The sequence below is a fragment of the Mus caroli genome, unplaced genomic scaffold, assembly GCF_978045245.1.
Source record: "Mus caroli unplaced genomic scaffold, Mus_caroli_1 scaffold_7, whole genome shotgun sequence".
Taxonomy (NCBI): Eukaryota; Metazoa; Chordata; class Mammalia; order Rodentia; family Muridae; genus Mus; species Mus caroli.
In genome coordinates, this window is record NW_028227262.1 from 18,180,613 (window position 1) to 18,203,462 (window position 22,850).

General features: G+C 40.2%; 1 protein-coding gene across 1 annotated transcript; it reads left to right on the top strand.

Moving 5' to 3' along the window:
• The first annotated feature begins 1,505 nt into the window (after positions 1-1,505).
• On the top strand, positions 1,506-10,400 carry Magohb (mago homolog B, exon junction complex subunit). Its single transcript, XM_021165419.2, has 5 exons — positions 1,506-1,667; positions 5,508-5,566; positions 6,789-6,899; positions 9,196-9,278; positions 10,182-10,400. Exons 1-5 carry the CDS (start codon positions 1,574-1,576, stop codon positions 10,279-10,281), a joined length of 447 nt encoding a protein of 148 aa, XP_021021078.1. The 5' UTR covers positions 1,506-1,573; the 3' UTR covers positions 10,282-10,400.
• The last annotated feature ends 12,450 nt before the right edge of the window (positions 10,401-22,850 follow it).

Sequence of the window (22,850 nt, forward strand, 5' to 3'; positions counted from 1 at the left end):
ATACATGTTGTTTAATTTTCTCAGGTCTGTGTTTGGCAGTTGATCACTGTGTATCTAGTTAGTTAATGATCAATCAGGTTGAGAGATAATGACTTGTCCAAGGTTAGGTGGGACCAGTACTGAGACTGGACTCTTTTTAGGATCAGTACAGAAGGCCATCAGTCACCGATAGGATTACTCAGTGGTGCTGACAGAAAGGTGATCAGGAATTAGAACGAGGGAACTGGGTGCAAGTTCACTGTCATTTTGTGCTCTTCAACACCGTCCCACACTTGGATGTTCCGTATTTCTCCAACTCAAATTGTTGAGAACTGTGACCTAGCCCGGCAAATATATAGGGTACTAACCATTGACCCTTAGTGACTCACGAGTTGTAGTACACTATGAAAAACTCTTCTATGACGACTATCTGGACTTCTCAGTTTCATGTGCTATTTAAACATCAAACTCCCACCAGACAGATTCATTTTACTCTGTGTCTCTGTCTAGGCTGTTAGCTACTGGATATTATGAAGCATTATCCAAAGGGACTCTGGTAGATTGTGTTCTGGTTGCCACCGGAATGTATCTTTTCTCACTTCACCAGTTTCAGGAAGTAGAGTCACACCCCACTTTACAATGTGCTTCGAGATCAGAGATACCCACAATAAGTACAGTTTGTAAACCTTAGTTCAAAACTCAGAAAAAGACACACCCATAGCATACGGCAACTGGAAAGTAAAAGTGGTTTTACATCCGTTCCTTCCAAGCCCATTTAAACAACGAGAAGAAAACAAAGAAACAAAATCCCTAGCTATTTCTTTGCTAAGATAAAATATACAGGAAAATGGTCAAATCTGGCAATTATTATAGTGAGGTAATCGTGAAGTATTAAGACAAATCTTGTATAGAATTTTAGTTTTTGTATGAGTGTATTTATGTGCTATTGAGTGTAGGTTATTAAACCAGAGGGGATACTGAGTGTTGGTTAAAGAAATGGAGTGGGAAGGGTAACAGGATACATTTAACAAGAAAGTGCAGCGGGAATAACTCGGGACCAACGGTTGGGGGCAGTAGATGAGGGAGAGGTGCAGTGTGGCTCAACCAAAATATAGAATGCCAAAATGAAATCCGGGACTTTGTATCCACCATCGCGCTCATGCAAGCCACCCTTATTAAACTCGGCGAGCCTCCCCGCAACCCAGACAAAAACAAGGCGTAAACGTACAGGAGGGCTTATTGGTAAGACTGGTTCAGCGGAGAAGGGATGAGAGAAGATAACATGGTGGGAGCGACTAAAATTCATCATGTACGTGTAGCATCGACACAGTTAAAACATAAAAATCGAAGCACATGAAAATCTTTTCCAAATAAAAAAGAAAACAAAGTGCTAGAGATCGTGGTGAAGCGGCTCCAGTGCGAACCTTCAGTTCTCTTGAGGGTCTCTTGCTTCATCTTCAGTTTTCCGGGACTTCGTTCCCTACGGGAGTAAGCGCGCCCTTGGTGTCGTGCTTTGCCCGCGCCCGTGACGTCACTACCCCGCGCCGGCAACACGTTGGCCCCGCTTTATAGCGGTGCTTTACCGAGGATAAAAATGTCTATGGGTAGTGATTTCTACCTGCGCTACTACGTCGGGCATAAGGGCAAGTTTGGGCACGAGTTTTTGGAGTTCGAGTTTCGGCCGGACGGTGAGCGGCGGAGGGGCTGCGAGGGAGGGCGAGACGCCCAGGGAGCGGGTTTCAGTGTGTGTGTGTGTGTGTGTGTGTGTGTGTGTGTGTGTGTGTGTGTTTGTTTCCTTTCTTCTTTATTTCAATTTACTTGTTTAGTTTTGAGAAAGGGTCTTGTTGTGTAGTCCAAGCCGCCCTCGAACTCACGATCCTCCTGCTTCAGCCTCCGGGATGCTGGGATGACAGTCGTGTCACCACGCACCAGACTCCCAGAAGGGCTTGAAGGGTTTCATTCCAACATTGGAAGAGTTTTCTTTTGTAGCAGGCTTGTACTGTGTTTGTGAGAGCAGACATGGGGTATGTTTGTGAGAGGGAAAAAATGCTGTAAAGTAATGCAGAAAAGCGAATTCTGCCACTCCCGAAAAGTTGAACATACAGGAATCGGAAACTTAGAGCAGAGAACCTGTGCTCCGGGAGTGTTAACAGAATTATCAAGTGATACTCCAGAGGATGCATGGAATCTTTAGGTGACCTCTTTGGCCTACTCCTTCATTCATGGTATGTGTTAAAGCTGCTTTATAGGGGAGGAACCCCGTGTCTGAACACAGGAATGTGGTATGTGTCAGGTTTGAAATACAGTTCTTCACTAATGGATGATGGCCAAAGGTAAGGGAGTCAGTGGAAATGCTCCTAGAAGCTCTTTTTGTGCCACCTCCTAGGCAGTCGGCCAGCCTTGCCTAGATGACTCTGAAAATCTCCTTCCTAGCCACCAGCTGTCAGAACTCTTCCAAGTGGGCAATGAACACAAACTTTATACTTTCAGCAAGAAGCAAATGGCCACAGGGGTAGCCGCTGATGCTCTGGGTGAAGAGGGGAAATGTTGTGTGGTCCCAGTCACAACCAAGGACTTGGGGGAATGACAAACAAGCTTTTCCCAGAAAACAAGGCTTCTTGACGCAGTGCAGAGTGCACCTGCTGTTGAGTAAGGGGCATACTTCTATAGACCAAGGAGAGCTGGAGAGAGAAAGTGCAGGTCTGTTCTAGTTATATTATGGATGCCAATCTGCGTGCTTTCAAATTGGTTATTGTAAAAGATATTGATATTGCTGGACTGAGCCCCTGTCCCTCTGTACTTGGTCCCAAAGAGCTAGCAGAATCCTAAAGCATTTTAGTAACTCTAAAGAAGATGGTGTCTGCTAATATACTATTGAAAAGCCCTGCAACAGTGACGGTGAGGAATCCAGGAGGAAAGCACCCAAGGTTCGGCATCTATTTGCTTCACCTGTCCTTCAACAACACCATCTCCAATGTATTGTTCTGAAGAAGCAACACACTAAGAAAATCAAGGTAGCTACAGAATAAGCTTAGCCTTTGGCCTAGAGAATGAAGCAAAAAAAAAAAAAAAACAAAAAACAAAACAACAACAACAACAAAAAACCAGGAACAGATTTCCAAGAGACATAGACTGTCCTCAATGAGAGCTTCTACTTTTAAGTCTGAGTCCAGTAAATAGTAAGTGTTTAAGACAAAGAAATAAATGATCAGACCTTGAAAAACAAAACGAAACAAAACAAAAAGAGTTTTCCCTGAGTCTTTTTTTTGGGGGGTGGGGGGTTGAGACAGAGTTTCTCTGTGTAGCCCTGGCTGTCCTGGAACTCACTCTGTAGACCAGACTGGCCTCGAACTCAGAAATCCACCTGCCTTTGCCTCCCCAGTGCTGGGATCAAAGGCGTGCGCCACCACACCCGGCTTCCCTGAGTCTTTAATCCCAGTATTCTGGAGGTAGAAGCAGGCAGATGGAGTTTCAGAAAAGCCAGAGCTACACAGACAAACCCTGTTCCCTCACAAAGATCCCCATGCAAAAACCAATCTGCCCCTAGAAGATGAGACACTTGATTGAGATAAAACTGAGAAACCTTCTTGGTTTCTGGGTGAGAAAAAACGAGAGGAGAGCAGAATGATCAGGGATTTGTTGAAGCCTCTCCCTGTGTAGTGTAAGGCAATTCTGTCTTGGGACAGCTCTGCTTACCTGCACCAAGAATTTTTATTTTTAAATGTCCATCATGTAGTGGGCAGTATATAAATGTCAAAGCTGAAGGTACTTGGGAGACGAACATTTAACCTACCATAGGACAATATGGATTTTACTTAAGTGCTTTATGCATGATTTGCACAAGGTTCTTTGAAAGGTAAGGAAAGGATCATGTATTCCAAAAGTTTCAAGCATTTAGGAAGAAGTCAGCATAGCAGTCAGTGTTCCTGCTGTTATTTAGAAACTTAATAACTTCACCCTTGTTTTCCAAATTTTGTTGTTGTGGCAGTGGTCTTCTAGTTTTCTTTCTTTCTTTCTTTCTTTCTTTCTTTCTTTCTTTCTTTCTTTCTTTCTTTCTGTCTGTCTGTCTGTCTGTCTGTCTGTCTGTCTTTCTTTCTTTCTTTCTTTCTTCCTCCTCCTCCTCCTCCTCCTCCTCCTCCTCCTCCTCCTCCTCTTCTTCTTCTTCTTCTTCTTCTTCTTCTTCTTCTTCTTCTTCTTCTTCTTCTTCTTCTTCTTCTTCTTTTTCTTCTTCATCTTTCTTCTTTCTTCTTTCTTCTTTCTTCTTCTTCTTTCTTCTTTCTTCTTCTTTCTTCTGATTTATTTGTTATATATACAGCATTCTACTGGCATGTATACCTGCAGGCCAGAAGAGGGCACTAGATCTCATTATGGATGGACATGAGCCACCTTGTGGTTGCTGGGCATTGAATGCAGGACCTCTGGAAGAGCACTGTGTTCTTGACCTCTGAGCCATTTCTCCAGCCCTAGTTTTATTTATTTTTATAAAAAATTAATTGCTTTTTAAAAATTTTATTCCTCTTGTAATTCTGTTCTTGTTCCTCTTGCATTTGAATAACACCAGCTTGTTCTTAGCACTCTGAGTCATTCAAATTAAGACCTCCAACAGTATCAGGAGAATTTTATGTAAGGATTAGTTCTCATGCGTCTCTGCCACTGCATTGTTCCACTTACATGGAAAACAATGAACCACGGAATCTACAGTTCCTGAGGGGTACACCCCAGTAGGGTAACCTGTCAGTTTAGCAGATGAGAAAGACATTACAGCTGTATCAGGACACCTAACTGACTCACCATGCAGGGAAGCACACAGCAGGGGCTTCAGAGGTCTGAAGGATGGGTTGAAATAAAGCAGCCAACAAACTTGGCAGTTTATGTCCTTTGCTTGCTTCCTAGTTTAAAAAAATTATTAGCAAAATACACTAATATGAAGGAAAAGAATTAAGAGAATATTTTGGAACAATAGAGAAAGTTGATGCAAAACAGACCTTTTGAGACTCTGCAGCTCTGCAAATTGCTTAACTTGATTTTATCTCCTATGAAGAGGCGAGAAAGTGAAAGCTGTTCTTGGTATTCCTTTAGAGATTAGATGAAATGTTGTGAGTGCAGCGTTTAGCACTAACATATGACACTGAAGAGAATACTTAGTGCTTAGACATAGTCACTTTGTGTTTAGGGCTAGATTAAGAAAATAAAACTGTTTATTGTGCACAACTTTAATCCGCAAACATAGGAGACAGTGGCAGGTGGATAGATCCCTGTGTGTTCAAGGCTGCCAACCTCATTACACAGTGAGGTCTTGTCTCAAAGGAAGGAAGGAAAGGAAGGAAGGGAAGCAAACAGACCTTAACAAACCTGACCCATTTCATGTTGAAGGTATGGAATGTTTTAAGAATTACTAGCCTGCTTTTATATTTATTATTTAGCATTGATCTTGCATGAGAAAAGTAGATATACTAATAAAAGTGGGATTATGAAATTGTCTTTACCTCTAAAATTACTCATGATGTTCTTTCTTTCTCTCCACACAGGGAAGCTTAGATATGCCAACAACAGTAATTATAAAAATGACGTGATGATCAGAAAAGAGGCAAGTTCTGTTCGTTTGTTCGTGCATGTGTTTGTGCGTGTGTGCGTGCATGCATACATGCTTGACTTCTTCCTTCCTTTCTCTCTCTCTCTCTCTTTCTTTCTTCCTTTCTTTCTTTTTTGAGACAGGGTCTCACTTTTTAGCCTTGCTGTCCTGGCTCTCTCAGTGTAGACCAACCAGACTAGCCTAGAACTCAGAGATCCACCTGCCTCTGGCTAACTTCTTTTTAAATGTCATATTTTTTACATTTTGTTCATTTATCTTGTCTGTGTTGACTGAAGTTATGTCAAGGGTCTCTTTCAAGAAGAAACTAATTTATAGATTGAAAGGTTTCTATTTTAATTACATATGATTTTAGCTTTTTTTTTTTTTTTTTTGGTTTTTCGAGTCAGGAATTCTCTCTGTAGCCCTGGCTGTCCTGGAACTCACTCTGTAGACCAGGCTGGTCTCGAACTCAGAAATCTGCCTGCCTCTGCCTCCCAAGTGCTGGGATTAAAGGTGTGCTCCACCACCGCCCAGCATTTTAGCATTTTTAAAAAGTTTTTTTTTTTTTATTGTGTGTTTGTATGGGAATGCACATGTAACATAGTATTCCTGGTAGAAATCAAAGAATAGCTGGTAGAAATTGGTTTTTTTTCTCTTACTATATGGGTTCTAGTGATTGAACGCAGGTCTTTTTTCTCAGCTGTCTTTATCCACTGAGCCATCCTGGTGACAGTTTTAACAAAAGAGTCAGCCTAAATACTTACAGCCCATATCATTTAATTCATTTTATGAAGCATAAAATTTTTTTCTTAGATGTTTTCTTCATTTACATTTCAAATGTTATCCTCTTTCCGAGTTTCAATTTTAAATGGAAGGTGAGGAAGTTAGGCTGGGCTTCAAGTGCCAGCTCCTGTGTGCTTGTGCTGTGCCCTCAGTCTACAGCCCTAATACTGGCCCTGTAACTAACTGTAAGCTGCCTGGTACCCCTACTACCCTGGCAGAATATGGGGCCTCAAAGCAGCTAGTGTGAGCAGATGGCACCTGTGTGTGGTAAAGGACATGGGTGAGTAGCATTTGTGAGAAGGATGAATTGCATCCTGCAGCTCTGGGATCAAGTTCAGTTCTCACTCCTATTCTGTTTGGATATTTAGGACTTGTAACTTGCTTTTATTATATCTTGCTGAACTGTGGGAAGACAGATAGGTGTTCAAAGATTTTATTGTAACTGATTTTTCAGGCCTATGTCCACAAGAGTGTAATGGAAGAACTGAAGAGAATTATTGACGACAGTGAAATTACAAAAGAGGACGACGCTCTGTGGCCACCCCCTGACAGGGTTGGGCGGCAGGTCTGTGCCTAGTGATTCCTTAAGTGGACAGAGTCAAAGTTGGTAATGTAGTTACTGTGTTTTCAGGATGGTTTCTTATTGAAACTTTGATTATAAAGCTTCATATTCTTTCTAAACAGTTTTATTTTGGTATTAGACATTGAAGTCAATGTTCATATATGCCAGGCAAGCCCAATGTTCCTTCCAGGTTACAGCTCCCAGCCCTTACTTAGCTTCATTTTCTTTGCTGCCTCCAGCTACTACAGGTGTTAGTGCATAGCTCTAAATTTAGACAGTATTCTACATCTTTTCTCTAGCTAGTCCAGAGAAAGTTGGGATACTTTGACATTTATGAATTATTTATTATCAATTAGCTATTATTAATTGTTTCTATTGTAAGTACGTACAACATGGTGCTAGCTAAATTTGAACATTATGGTTCTTTTCATTGAATGCAGCAATTCACTTTTTCCAATTTTTTGTCTTTTAAAATTCATGTATTTGAGTATTCCAGAGAGAGATCTGATGGATTTCTTTGTTCCAGTGAACCATTGTTTTTGCCTCTCATATTCCCTTCAGAATAATTGATATTTCTCAAAGTTCTCCCAAAGATCTCGGCAGGCCCAATTTCACTCCGTATAGATAGTTTGGTTTCTAAATTGGGTCTTTTCAACCCCTGGAGGAGTAAGGTACAAGGTTGAGAGAGAAGATATTTAATCTCACTTTTGCGTGTTCCTGAGGCTTATACTTTATATGAGCTACTCTTTTTGCCTAGAAGAAAGATCTGTAGAGAGATCTAATATAGCTGAAAGTAGCAGCAACTGTTCTGTGGCAGGAACACAGTGGAGAGCATGGTATAGGGAAGCACAGGCAGTGGTCTGTGTCCGGCGGGAACCCGAGTTACAGGAATACCACCGTTAGCATAGTAGTCACTGGGCATCTGTGTCCACAGAGAACAGTGGGATGCTTTAAAAGTATGGAACCTGCCCTACAGAGAGGATGTGCCGTGCAGATTTGTCTGCATTAATAAGTTGATATACTCTTTCACAGGGTGGCTTTGTAATATACATCAGAAAATGCTGATATTTTCTATTTATCTTTGCCTTAGTAACATTTCTGAACATCAATTCTAGAAAAAAAATTCAGAAACAGAGTAGGTTATGTATAAAAATATTTTTCACCTGGGGAGAGCCAGTGCTCATATCTGTGCAGTGCTGACATGTTCTCCATGAGAGAGTAGTCTGCATGCTCCAGACACTGCTGCTGGACAATTAAGCCAAGCCTTTGTGACTATTAGAGAATCTTAGCTAGTTCTCATTTGGCTGTATCTCTTGAAGTGCATAGTTAGGCCTTTCGATTAAATAGCTGGGACTATCTTTAATAGCATCTGCTTAAGAGTTTAGTGTAAAAATTCATTAAATATGCAGCCCCTTCACTAGCTCTAGATTTCTGCATAAGTAGTACAGATAAAATGTGTATGATGATAATGATACTGGAGTAACTGGGTTATATTGCATTGTTTTATAAGTTCTAGTTTTTATTGAGTTTCATAGAGTATTAGTCTCTAGGTAGGAACATTACTATTATGGAGAGCCAGTGTTACTCCTGGCTATTGGTACCATTGTATGTTCTGTGCTTTATAAGTTTTGGATTGTACATTTGTGAAATAAGTGTAGTAAAGACTGAAACCTTGTAAAGGTATTTTAGGGCCTGCAGAGAGTATTTGTAATCTCCTAGCAGTTGGGCCTGATGCATGGCAGATACTCCTGTTAATGTCATATAGTTGTAGAAACTTACATAAAGAGAAAATACATTTTATGATATTTTAAATGGATTTGTATTATATAATCATTTCTCTCACATGCTTAAATATGACAGCTCTCATGTTTACCGCATCACAAGAAATATTTCTGTGTTGTTTTGTTTGAGCCCCTTTTTTATCACGGCTCTGGAAAGCAGTTCTGGTTTGGTCATGAAACTGAGGCTATTGGTCATGAACAGTTGATGAGGTTACATTAAGATAATTCTGTTAGCAAATTAAATTTCTTTTGGGTTTTGGAAAGAGTCTCTCTGTGTAGCCATGACTGGTCTAGAACTTTCTCTGTAGAGCAGGCTGGCCTTAGACTTGAGTAGTTCTCCTGCCTTGCTTCTGGAGTGCTGGGATTATAAATATGTGCCACTGTGCTTGCTGAAGATTACATTTCTTTCCTTGTCTATTAAGTTCTGGAAAGTTTGTACTTCTTTGTAGCATGAATATAGGTGTCCTTGGGGTAGACTTTTTTTTATTAATGCCTTTTCTCTACTGTTTTGTTTCCAGGAACTTGAAATCGTAATTGGGGATGAACACATTTCTTTTACCACATCAAAAATAGGTTCTCTTATTGATGTAAATCAGTCAAAGTAAGTATATTACAGTTTGGCTGAGCTGATTTGATTCATAAGGGAAGCTCATGTCAGAGCTTGTCTGTTAGCCAAGGCAGTTTAGTCTTCAGACTTTTAAGTAATTAAACACTTGTTTTCTTGTCTGTCAGAGAAGTAAACAGAATATCTCACTGTCTAAAGTACTTAGTTCAGCAGTGTGCATAGTAATGCCTCACTTTTGTTCGTTGCTTTGTATTTAAAAGCCTGGTTATAATGTCAGAAAATGGAAAGGATCTGTTGGGATTTATCAGCTTCATTGGGCCCATCTTATACCATACTGAAAAGAACAACAGGCATGTGTGAGCCACCTTTGTGTCCTTAGCTTCTTTGCAGCACATACTGAAGCTTTGCTGGCCTGAATCCCTGAGTCACTTCTTTATGCCCCTTTCCCTCAAAATGTCCCCTTAATGCTCCCATTGCTTCTTGTTGCCCTAAATCAGAACTTGCTTGGGTATACGCTGCATGAAAACCTGGCTCTGTCTTCAGAGTAAGCATAGTGCCCAGGCCGTAGTAGGTGCTTCAGATAAGTGTTAAAGAAGGGCAAAGAATGAATGCATAATCTGTGTTTACAAAGAACAGCCAATGTTTAAATCTATAAATATATTCTTACAGTTGATGAGACTGTGGCCTCTGTACTCTTCTGGGTTTCTAAGTGGGTGCACTTCTCTTCAGAGAGCAGTGAGTGCTGGTGAGCATATTCTTCCTATAGGAGAGAGAATTGTTAACTGTTTAGCTTGTTCTCTATAGCTGTCAGCAAGAGTATTCCTTTTTCCTTAAGTCTATAAACTTAATTAGTATAAGGGTTTCAATTTTGTTTCAGGAATTTATAAGATGATATTTTATAGGGAACAAAGGCTAACTTTTACTTTTTTTAAATTTTAGGGATCCTGAAGGCCTTCGTGTATTTTACTATTTGGTACAAGACTTGAAATGCTTAGTGTTCAGCCTCATTGGTCTACACTTCAAGATTAAGCCAATTTGAATTGGATGTTTTTGAGGTTATTTATATATTTAATTAAAGGAAGGGTTTTCTATTGGGAATTTTGGGATTTTTATGAATGTGAAACTTTTATATATAAACTCAATATATGAAAAAAAAAACAGGTTACATGGTTTTTATTTCTTGGCTCCACATGGAATAGACAGTTTCTATATATAGTTGATTCTGTAAATAAAAGCCATTTTTTGTTGAAATTTTGCTTTAATAAAATGTACCAAAGCCTAGATGTAGAATAGGTATTTGTTTTTGCGGCTGAATCAGTGACTTGCGTTAAGGACAGTAAGTTGTTCTGGTTGGTAGAGCTTAGAGCAGAGAGAGGCCTCTCAGCTGGAAATACACAGTGAAATCCCAGCTTCTGAAGCTGCCACAGTGTCACTCTGTCACTCTTCCTCTTCCATACTTCATAGGACTTACCTTTGTGACACTTACTGAGGTGTCTGTTTTTGTTTTTGTTTGTTTTAACAGAGGTTTCAGTTTCTTTGTTTTTGTTTTTTTTTAAGCATCATCACAAGCCCTTTTGGGATACTCCACATTTAAATACTTTCCTAAGTTGTTGGAGGAGCACAGTCAGTACCTACCCCACATTTGGCCTATGTTATTCTCGTAGGTGTGTGCACACATGTGTAGGAGCTGAGTTAAGCTTTACAAAGTCATATGAAACCTTGTCTTAGCTATCTATAGTGTGCACACCTATTTTTAGACTCATTGGATACAGGATCATTTGAGTTTCCCAGTTCCTTTGAAATTTCTGCCATTCATCTCTTGTTATCTCTGCTAACACTGATGCTGGTGTAATTCTTTTCCTCATCTACCTGTTCTTCCTCTTCCTCTTTTTCCTCTTCCTCCTCTTTTCTTGCTTTCTCTGAGCTCTGTGTAGACTAGGCTAGGCTCAAACTTACAGAGATCTGTCTGCCTCTGCCTCCTCAGGTTACCACTAAAGGTGTATACCACCATGCGCAGCTCTCTGCTACTTTTCTTTCACTTTGTTTGAGTTGCCTCTTACTGATTTTAAACTGCTAATAGACTACTCATTAGAAAAGAGTCGTATGGTTTGTAGTTTTGCATAAGGAAGTGCTTTTTCTGGGCTTTGTCAGCAGGCACATGTTCCCCTTTACCATATCATATAGAAAAGACGCCTCTTGCTGTACAGTAATCACCCCTTCCAAGTGCTTATTCTGCACGGCACCTCCCCTTTAATGGGATCCAGCACATCTAGCAGTCTCTTTACAATGTGTTAACATTTATTTCATGAGTTAGCATTTTTTGGGTTGAATTTTTAAAAATTGATTAAATTTTTCATTGACAATTCCATATATGTATGTATGTACACACATACACACACACACACACACACACACACACACATGCATTTTTAACTTTGTGATCAAAGCAGTACACAGCATAGTAAAGAGTGGAGATTGTGGTTTTCTGCAAGCTCGCCCTCCCTATCCTTACTAATCAGAACATATTTCATTTTTACTTTTCAGGGTCCTGCCCCTACTTGCAGGTAAGAGTACAGGCAAGAGAGCAGTCAGTGCCAAGCTGGGTCTCAGTGAACATTTCCAATAGGATTACAAGACTGCTGAAATTATTTTCAGTATCCTGAAAATATTAGACTCTGTCATTGCTTTAAATGTGTGAGAACTGGGAACTGTGAGGACTGTTCACCTTGAAATTCATCTCTAATCCCTGAGATTGTTTAATAATCATACCATTAATACACAATGAACCAGATAATAAGAAAAATAACTAAGGTAAAAGAGTTACTTGAGAGCTGGCCATGGTGACCCAGCTTAATCCATCCCAGGGCTAGGAAGAAGATGCTGAAGGGTCAGGAATTCAACGCCTGTCAACATAGTCAGCTCTAGGCTGCCTTAAGCTACATGAAACACTGTTTTACAACACAGAATATTTTAGGAAAGATGACCTGAACCTACAGATTCCCCAAATGATGAGCTATGGAGTTGAGGGGCTGCTCAAAGTCTTCAGTGTGTGTGTGGCTTCAGTTATTGAGCTGTGATATGGACAGAACATGGACTGAAAAAGTAAAACTTAGATATGGAACAGTATTTAACTACTTTCTTTCTTAAATTTTATGTTGGCTCATTTTGCTTGAGTGTTCAGCTTGCATGTATGTTTTGTATGCCTAGTGCCTGCAGAGGCAGAAGAGGGCATTGGATCTCTTAGGACTAGAATTGTCTCATGTGGGTGCTGGAATCCAAACTTAAGCCCTCTGCAAGAGCAGCCACCTTAACTACCTGTCCATATCTCTAGCCCCGGTTTCTCTTATAACCTGTAAGTGGATTTTATCCCTGATATATTTTATCCCAAATATAGCTGAAACCCATCCTTTTTTGTTTTTGTTTTTTTTTTTCCTTATGCTGTTTTATTAGATTTTTTTTCTTCATTTACATTTCAAATGCTATCCTGAAAGTCCTCTATTACCCCCATCCCCCGCCCTGCTCCCCAACCCAACCACTCCTGCTTCCTGGCCCTGGTGTTCCCCTGTACTGGGGCATATAATCTTCACAAGACCAAAAGCCTCGCCTCCCAATGATGGCCGACTAGGCCATCTTCAGCTACATATGCAGCTAGAAACACAAGCTCTGGGGTACTGGCTAGTTCATATTGTTGTTCCACCTATAGGGTTGCAGACCCCTTCAGCTCCTTGGGTAAGTTCTCTGCCTCCTCCATTGGGGGTCCTGTGTTCCATACAATAGATGACTATGAACATCTACTTCTATTTGCCAGGTACTGGCATATCCTCACAAGAGACAGCTATGTTAGGGTCCTTTCAGCAAAATCTTGCTGGCATATGCAATAGTGTCTGGGTTTGGTAGCTGTTTATGGGATGGAACCCTGGGTGGGGCAGTCTCTGAATGGTCTTACCTTCTGTCTCAGCTCCAAGCTTTGTCTCTGTAACTCCTTCCATGGGTATTTTGTTCCCCATTCTAAGGAGGAACGAAGTATCCACACTTTGGTCTTCCTTCTTCTTGAGTTTCGTGTGTTTTGCAAATTGTATCTTGGGTATTCTAAGTTTCTGGGATAATATCCACATATCAGTGAGTGCATATCAAGTGACTTCTTTTGTGATTGGTTTACCTCACTCAGGACGATATCCTCCAGATACAACCATTTGCCCAAGAATTTCATAAATTCATTGTTTTTAATAGCTGAATAATACTCCATTGTGTAAATGTACCATATTTTCTGTAGCCATTCCTCTGTTGAGGGACATCTGGGTTCTTTCAAGCTTCTGACTATTATAAATAAGACTGCTATGAACATATTGGAGCATGTGTCCTTATTACCCCAGAAGAGGTATTGCTGGATCTTCTGGTAGTATTATGTCCAATTTTCTGAGGAACTGCCAGACTGATTTCAAGAGTGATTGTACCAGCTTGCAATCCCCACCAGCAATGGAAGAGTATCCCTCTTTCACTACATCCTGGCCAGCATCTGCTGTCACCTGAATTTTTGATCTTAGACATCTGACTGGTATGAGGTGCGATCTCAGGGTTGTTTTGATTTGCATTTTCCAGATGATTAACTATGTTGAACATTTTTTCAGGTGCTTCTCAGCCATTCGGTATTCCTCAGTTGAGAATTCTTTGTTTAGCTCTGTACCCCATTTTTAATAGGGTTATTTGATTTTCTGGAGTCCAGCTTCTTGAGTTCTTTGTATATCTTGGATAATAGTCCCCTATAGGATTTAGGATTGGTAAAGATCCTTTTTCAATCTGTTGGTGGCCTTTTTGTCTTATTGACAGTATCTTTTGCCTTACAGAAGCTTTGCAATTTTATGAGGTCCCATTTGTTGATTCTTGGTCTTCCAGCACAAGCCATTGCTGTTTTGTTCAGAAAAATTTCCCCTGTGCCTATATCTTCAAGGCTTTTCCCCACTTTCTCCTCTATAAGCTTTAGTGCCTCAGGTTTTGTGTGGAGTTTCTCAATCCACTTAGACTTGAGCTTTGTACAAGGAGATAAGGATGGATCAATTCCCATTATTCTACATGATAACCACCAGTTGAGCCAGCACCATTTGTTGAAAATGCTGTATTTTTTTCCACTGGATGGTTTTAGCTCCTTTGTCAAAGATCAAGTAACCATAGGTGTGTGGGTTCATTTCTGGATCTTCAATTCTATTGAATTCGATTCCATTGATCTGTCTGTCACTGTACCTGTACTATGCAGTTTTTATCACAATTCCTATGTAGTACAGCTTGAGGTCAGGCATGGTGATTCCACCAGATATTGTTTTATTGTTGAGAATAGTTTTTACTATCCCAGGTTTTTTGTTATTCCAGATGAATTTGCAAATTGCCCTTTCTAACTCAGTGAAGAATTGAGTTGAAATTTTGATTGGGATTGCATTGAATCTGTAGATTGCTTTCAGCATGATAGCCATTTCTACTATATTGATCCTGCCAATCCATGAGGATGGGAGATCTTTCCATCTTCTGAGATCTTCTTTAATTTCTTTCTTTAAAGACTTGATGTTCTTATTATACAGATCTTTTACTTCCTTAGTTAGAGTCACACCAAAGTATTTTATATTATTTGTGACTATTGTGAAGGGTGTTGTTTCCCTAATCTTTCTCAGCCTGTTTATCCTTTGTGTACAGAAAGGCCATTGACTTGTTTGAGTTAATTTTATATCCAGCTACTTCATTGAAGCTGTTTTTGAGGCTTAGGAGTTCTCTGGTGGAATTTTTAGGGTCACTTATATATACTATCATATCAATACTATCATATCATCTGCAAATAGTGTTATTTTGACTTCTTCCTTTCCAATTTTTATCCCCTTGATTTCCTTTTGTTGTCTAATTGCTCTGGCTAGGACTTCAAGTACTATATTGTCTAGGTAGGGAGAAAGTGGGCAGCCTTGTCTAGTCCCTGATTTTAGCGGGATTGCTTCAAGTTTCTCTTCATTTAGTTTGATGTTGGCTCCTGGTTTGGTATAGATTGCTTTTATTATGCTTAGGTATGGACCTTCAGTTCCTGATCTTTCCAAGACGTTTAGCATGAATGGGTGTTGGATTTTGTCAAATGCTTTCTCAGCATCTAACAAGACGATCATGTGGTTTTTGTCTTTGAGTTTGTTTATATAGTGGACTACGTTGATGGGTTTCTGTATATTAAACCATCCCTGCATCCCTGGGATGAAGCCTACTTGATCATGATGGACGATCGTTTTGATGTGTTCTTGGATTCGTTTTTTAAGAATTTTACTGAGTATTTTTGCATCGATATTCATAAGGGAATTTGGTCTGAAATTCTCTTTTTCTTTTGGGTCATTAAGTGGTTTAGGTATCAGAGTAATTGTGGCTTCATAGAATGAATTGGGTAGAGTACCTTCTGTTTCTATTTTGTGGAATAGTTTTAGGAGAATTGGAATTAGGTCTTCTTTGAAGGTCTGATAGAACTGCACTGAACCCATTAGTCCTGGTTTTTTTTTTTTTTGTTTGTTTTTGTTTTTTTTTTTGGTTGGGAGACTGTTTAGATTGTTAATCTGATCCTGATTTAACTTTGGTACCTGGTGTCTGTCTAAGAAATTATCCATTTCATCCAGGTTTTCTAGTTTTGTTGAGTATAGCCTTTTGTAGTAGGACCTGATGATGTTTTGGATTTCCTCATGTTCTGTTGTTATGTCTCCTTTTTCATTTCTGATTTTGTTAATTAGGATACTGTCCCTGTGCCCTCTAGTGAGTCTGGCTAAGGGTTTAATCTATCTTGTTGATTTTTTCAAAGAACCAGCTCCTGGTTTGGTTGAATCTTTGTATAATTCTTTTTGTTTCCACTTGGTTTCTTGCAGTCAACTTCTCTTGGTTGAATTTGCTTCCTTTTGTTCTATCACTTTTAGGTGTGCTGTCAAGCTGCTAGTGTTTGCTCTTTCTAGTTTCTTTTTGGAGGCACTAAGAGCTTTGAGTTTTCCTCTTAGGAATGCTTTCATTGTGTCCCATAAGTTTGGGTATGTTGTGGCTTCATTTTCATCAAACTCTAAAAAGTCTTTTTTCTCTTTCCTTATTTCTTCCTTGACCAAGTTATCATTGAGTAGAGTGTTGTTCAGTTTCCACATGAATGTTGGCTTTCTATTACTTATGTTGTTATTGAAGATCAGTCTTAGTCTGTGGTGATCTGATAGAATGCATGCGATAATTTCAATATTTTGTATCTGTTGAGGCCTCTTTTGTGACCAATTATTTGGTCAATTTTGGAGATGGTAACATGAGGTGCTGAGAAGACAGTATATCCTTTTGTTTTATGATAAAATATCCTGTAGGTATTGTTAAATCCACTTGTTTCATAACTTTGGTTAGTTTCACTGTGTCTCTGTTTAGTTTCTGTTTCCAGGATCTGTCTATTGGTGAGAGTTGGGTGTTGAAGTCTCCCACTATTATTGTGTGAGGTGCAATGTGTGCTTTGAGCTTTAGTAGAGTTTCCTTAATGAATGTGGTTGCCCTTGCATTTGGAGCATAGATATTCAGAATTTAGAGTTCTTCTTGGAAGATTTTACCTTTGATGAGTTATGAAGTGCCCCTGCTTGTCGGTTTTGATAATTTTGGTTTGGAAGTCGATTTTATTTGGTATTACAACGGTTACTCCAGCTTGTTTGCTTGGACAGTTTGTTTGGAAAATAGTTTTCCAGCCTTTTACTTTGAGGAATTGTCTTTGTCCCTGAAGTGGGACCTGAAACCCTTCTTAAGGTCCCATTATTCTTACTGAGTTCCTGAAGCATCTTTCTAATTTCCTCAGTCTCAATGCTTTAGGTTCAGCAGGGATTATGTGGGTAGGGTATAATTTGGAAAGTTAGAACAGCTGTGGTTATAAATTCGGATACATATTGGGTGGTTTTGGGCACAGGTTATCTCAAAGTAGAGCTCTTCCTTGTTTTTTTTTTTTTAAATATATTTTTTAATTAGGTATTTTCCTCATTTACATTTCCAATGCTATCCCAAAAGTCCCCCCGGCCCCCCCACCTACCCACTCCCACTTTTTGGCCCTGGCGTTCCCGTATACTGGGGCATATAAAGTTTGCAAGTCAAATGGGCCTCTCTTTCCAGTGATGGCCAACTAGGACATCTTTTGATACATATGCAGCTAGAGTCAGGAGCTCCGGGGTACTGGTTAGTTCATAATGTTGTTCCACCTATAGGGTTGCAGATCCCTTTAGCTCCTTGGGTACTTTCTGTAGCTCCTCCATTGGGGGGCCCTGTGACCCATCCAATAGCTGACTGTGAGCATCCACTTCTGTGTTTGCTAGGCCCCAGCATAGTCTCACAAGAGACAGCTATATCTGGGTCCTTTCAGCAAAATCTTGCTAGTGTATGCAATGGTGTCAGCGTTTGGAAGCTGATTATGGGATGGATCCCTGGATATGGCAGTTTCTAGATGGTCCATCCTTTCGTCACAGCTCCAAACTTTGTCTCTGTAACTCCTTCCATGGGTGTTTTGTTCCCAATTCTAAGAAGGGGCACAGTGTCCACACTTTGGTCTTCGTTCTTCTTGAGTTTCATGCGTTTAGCAAATTGTATCTTATATCTTGGGTATCCTAATTTTCTGGGCTAATATCCACTTAACAGTGAGTACATATTGTGTGAGTTCCTTTGAGATTGGGGTAACTCACTCAGGATGATGCCCTCCAGGTCCATCCATTTGCCTAGGAATTTCATAAATTCATCCTTTTAAATAGCTGAGTATACTCCATTGTGTAAATGTAGCACATTTTCTGTATCCATTCCTCTGTTGAGGGGCATCTGGGTTCTTTCCAGCTTCTGGCTATTATAAATAAGGCTGCTATGAACATAGTGGAGCATGTGTCCTTCTTACCTGTTGGGCCATCTTCTGGATATATGCCCAGGAGAGGTATTGCTGGATCCTCCGGTAGTACTATGTCCAATTTTCTGAGGAACTGCCAGACTGATTTCTAGAGTGTTTGTACAAGCTTGCAATCCCACCAACAATGGAGGAGTGTTCCTCTTTCTCCACATCCTTGCCAGCATCTGCTGTCACCTGAATTTTTGAGCTCAGCCATTCTGACTGGTGTGAGGTGGAATCTCAGGGTTGTTTTGATTTGCATTTCCCTTATGATTAAGGATGTTGAACATTTTTTCAGGTGCTTCTCTGCCATTCGGTATTCCTCAGGTTAGAATTCTTTGTTCAGTTCTGAGCCCCATTTTTTAATGGGGTTATTAGATTTTCTGGAATCCACCTCTTGAGTTCTTTATATATATTGGATATTAGTCCCCTATCTGATTTGGGATAGGTAAAGATCCTTTCCCAATCTGTTGGTGGCCTTTTTGTCTTATTGACTGCCTTTTGCCTTGCAGAAGCTTTGCAACTTTATGAGGTCCCATTTATCTATTCTCTATCTTACAGCACAAGCCATTGCTGTTTATTTAGGAATTTTCCCCTGTGCCCATATCTTTGAGGCTTTTCCCTACTGTGTCCTCTATAAGTTTCAGTGACTCTGGTTTTATGTGGAGTTCCTTAATCCACTTAGATTTGATCTTCCTTGTTTTCTTAAGAGCTGTGAAGTTTACCGCATTTCAGTGTTGTTTAAGTTCCACCTTAAGCCAGAAGTACCAAGAGGTGGCAAGAGGTGGGACTCTAACCAGGACCAGCCAGTCCTTGCAGTGAAGCCAGTGAGTCAGTCATCCTTTCCTCAGGCTGGTAGCTACTCCAGGTGTCCCTCACCTCAGCCTGGAATAGGAAGAGCTGCCTGCAGCTGTACACTGAAGTCTGAGGATCTGACTGGAAGGTTTGAAATTGGGATTAGTGTTGTGTCTGTCTCAACATAAAGGAGTGGGCAGTTGTGACTTCACAAAAAAAAAAAAAGACTTACAGCAAAGCAGCCGGAAATGAATATATATTTGTGTGTATATGTTCAGGTTTCTTTCCCCACAAAAATAAATTAAGAAGAAAAACTTCAGGAAAACAAAATCTTCAAGCTTCTCACCTACCTTTTATTATCTGGCTAAGTACAATACTTCCTGTTTTGTGCTGTCCTTTGGTCAAAAAAAAAAAAAAAACCCACACACAGTAGGAATGTCAGTCAGTGATACCTGTGCTCTTTAACAGTTTCCATTTCTCTAGAAGTTCAGAGCTTAGTAGTACAGAACTCAGAGGAAGCTGCTGACCTTTGGATTTACAGTTATGGGCATGCTTCTGTCTTTGTACAGAATCAAAATGTCACTCATTCTCTGTTCAGTTTCTGTTAACTACCCTCCTCCTCTATCAAGTGCACTGGTAGGCATTCCATCTCATTTTCATGCTGTGGCCACAATAATGAACAAACAGCTCTGGAGTTCTTGCTCACAGTCTTTGCATCATGTTAGAGGAGGCAAACATTATGCAGAAAGCACAAAGAATTGTGCCCTGAGCATGTGGTTAGCCTCTGTGGTAAGGATCACACCCTCTCAGCAGAGATAAGAATGCAAAATGGTCTCAGCACTATTAATATTTCTGGGGACATTGTGACATAAACCCTGGAATCTGAGCCAGGGAATGTCAATTTTCTAGAGCAACAGTGGCTCACAGGTGTAACTCGAGGACTAAAGTTATGTTAAGAGATCTATAAAGCAAAAATGGCTCTAACTTGTAAACCCCACTTACCCAAGAATAGAGAACTTCCTGGAAGATTGTGAGCAATTGCTTAGGTAAGATAATGACTCATGTTTTTTTCACATCTGTAAACTAAGTTGGTTTGCCTCAACTTTGTAGGATGTGCCTGATGACATGCAGGCAGGAGGTATTTAGACAGGAAGGATGTCAAGATGTATGCTTGCCCCCATTGGACAAAGTCGGGAAGGACTTAGCCTTGTGGGGTTTGCCTTTTTAAGCACCCGACTAATGTACTTTGTGTCCATTTTCTGGGAATCTTTGATGTGGTGGCCATCATATAACCACCCTTATCAGTATTTTAATAAAGTTTGGCTTCACAATTGTGGCAGTAGTCTTATCTTTGCCAGCCGAGATTAACAGCAGGTCTCTCAGTTCCTCCCTGTTATTCAGGTACTCTCCCTGTCCTGTTCTTGCAAACACCTGCACTCTGACAAGTTTTGGCAGAAAACCTAGCTCATCATCTTAGAGAAGCTTCTGGAGGCTAGTATGCTCAAAAAAAGTTCTCTTGAAACCCAAAAGCCTCTGTCTATAATCCTGATTGCAATTACTCTAAACTTAGGAAGTAGGTGACACACTCTTGGTGACCATTTCAGACACAGGTCTGAAGAGTAAGTGTTTTGCTCAAAATTATATGCTAAGGAAATATTGGAATCTTGAGCAGCAAATAATAACGTTGAATGTTGAATGCAACATACTATCCATTTGTCAGGTTATGACTGAGTATTTTGTGAAGCTTGGCTTGGCATATACTTTTAACCCCATCACTTGGTATAGGAGGAATGAGTCTGCATACCCTGACTGGCAGCCCATCAGGACCCAAGCATGCACAATAGCTGCATCTGCATTTTATAACTTTAAGATCTACCTGGCACATGGAGACACATGACCTCATGACCTGGACAAGGGACAACTGGTCATGGACCAAAGGGGTATGGGTGGAAGATATAAAAAGAGACAGCCTGATCCCGCTATAAATGAGAGCCTGCTTCTGCTTCTCACCTGCCCTTTGGAGTCTACATTGTTGAATCTGTTCCTTCTTACTCTCTACCCCGAAGGATCATCCCAAGGGGCCGAGGGCTAGGGCAACACCTTGGAAGACAAAAGCAGGTGATCTAGATGAGTTTGAGGTCGACCAGGTTTATGTAGTGAGTTCCAGGTCAGCCAGGGATACATAGTGAGACCCTTTCTCAAATGCAACAAAACAAAAGGCTATTTGTGCATTTTATTTAACCTTCACAGCAACCCTGAAGAGAAATGGCTCTTCTGCTTTACTGTGGTCAAAGCATGAGAATCATGGGACTTCCACAAAGTGATAGGAGCTCAAATTAATGTTTCCACTCACATACCCCCAGCTCCCAGACTCATGCTTGGTAGCAAGCTTAAAACCCAGGGCTTTCCGCGTCCACATTGCATACATATTCTGTGCATTCATTAGGTTTTATTTATAGGTGTCCAAAGTTAGTTATACGGTATCCCTAAATAAATCAGCTCATTTTTTTCAATTTTTCCTTTGGAAAACTTAGACAACACAAGCATCTCCTGTACCCTGGACACTGAAGTATTGGTCTCTTTTTTTCAGCACTATAGCTCCTCCACCCCTGCTTCCCTTCTCTAAGTGTGTGTGTGTGTGTGTGTGTATGTGTGTGTGTGTATTTCGGAAGCATCCACACTGCACTGAAGTATCTTTGCTTTCACTGTTGAGTTAATACCTATGAGCTATTTCCAGGGACCTTGGGTGCATGACAATTGCAGACTTGAGTGGTAACTCAAAGATATCAGGGGGCCTGTAAGATGTATCAGTGGGTAAAAGCAGTGACCACAAAAGCTTGATCCCTGAATTTGATCCCTGGAACCTATGCTAGTAGAAAAGAACTAAGTCCCTAAAGTTATCCTCTGACCCCAACACATGCCTCAGAGCATACATTACACACAATATTAAAAAAAATTAAAACTTTTTTAAGTCCACAAAATGAACAATGTAAGATTGGAACTGGTCATGTAAGACACAGGCGGCATAGCCTCTTGGTGAAAATATGAGTAGATTGTGAAATAGGAGGAAATATTGCAAGTGGGAGTGAATGAAGGCTAAGAGTGATGAATAAAGGCTGGCTAGAACTTAGCAAAGTAGGAGAGAACCAGGAGGGTCACCTCTAGCCTTGTCATGTGGGAATCAGGACTGTCTTTGCATCATCAGCTCCTTTTCTATTTTCCAGCCTATTCCCCAGCCACCATCCTCCAGTGCTCCATTTATGTCTGTCACTTGATTTGAAGAACAAGTTAAATTGGCTTGATAAAAAACAAGCCAGTAGGCTTGAAAAATTATGATCAAATTAACATAAAATTTAGGGAGAGATTGAACATATTCTGACAAAGGTTGGATCATGGCAACACACTCTAGAAATCAAATAATCTTCCTTCTACTTGTATTATTGTTATTTTATTAGTAGTGGTAGTGGTAGTAGTAGTAGTAGTATTGTACTATTGTCATTTTATTGTGGTTCTTGGGCTCAAACATGCACATCAGAAGCAAGGCCCATCTCTGACTCATACCCCCTTCCTAATGAAGTTCCTAAAATCTTCAGCATTCAGTGTTAGAATGTGAGGTTTCACTGGCAGTGCGCATAGCAAGAGTTTAGGAATAAGACCTTTTGATACAAAACACAGCTTTTACCTTAAAAGGAATGATAAATAGTTTATTTTTGAGCCATTTTGAGTGACTATGGTTCCATGTTCCAATGTGGAAGCAATTCCAAGAAGATTCTCCAGGAACATCAGAGGATATTCTTATCTTTCAGGCTGGTGACAGTTTAGTGGTCTGCTAAATGAATAGATTTCAAAAAGTTTTCTTCTATTAGGCACAGGATGTTAGGTTTGGCACAGGTGAGCAAGGACTGGCTATTTAGGGACCTAGAGCTAGCCTGTGGTAA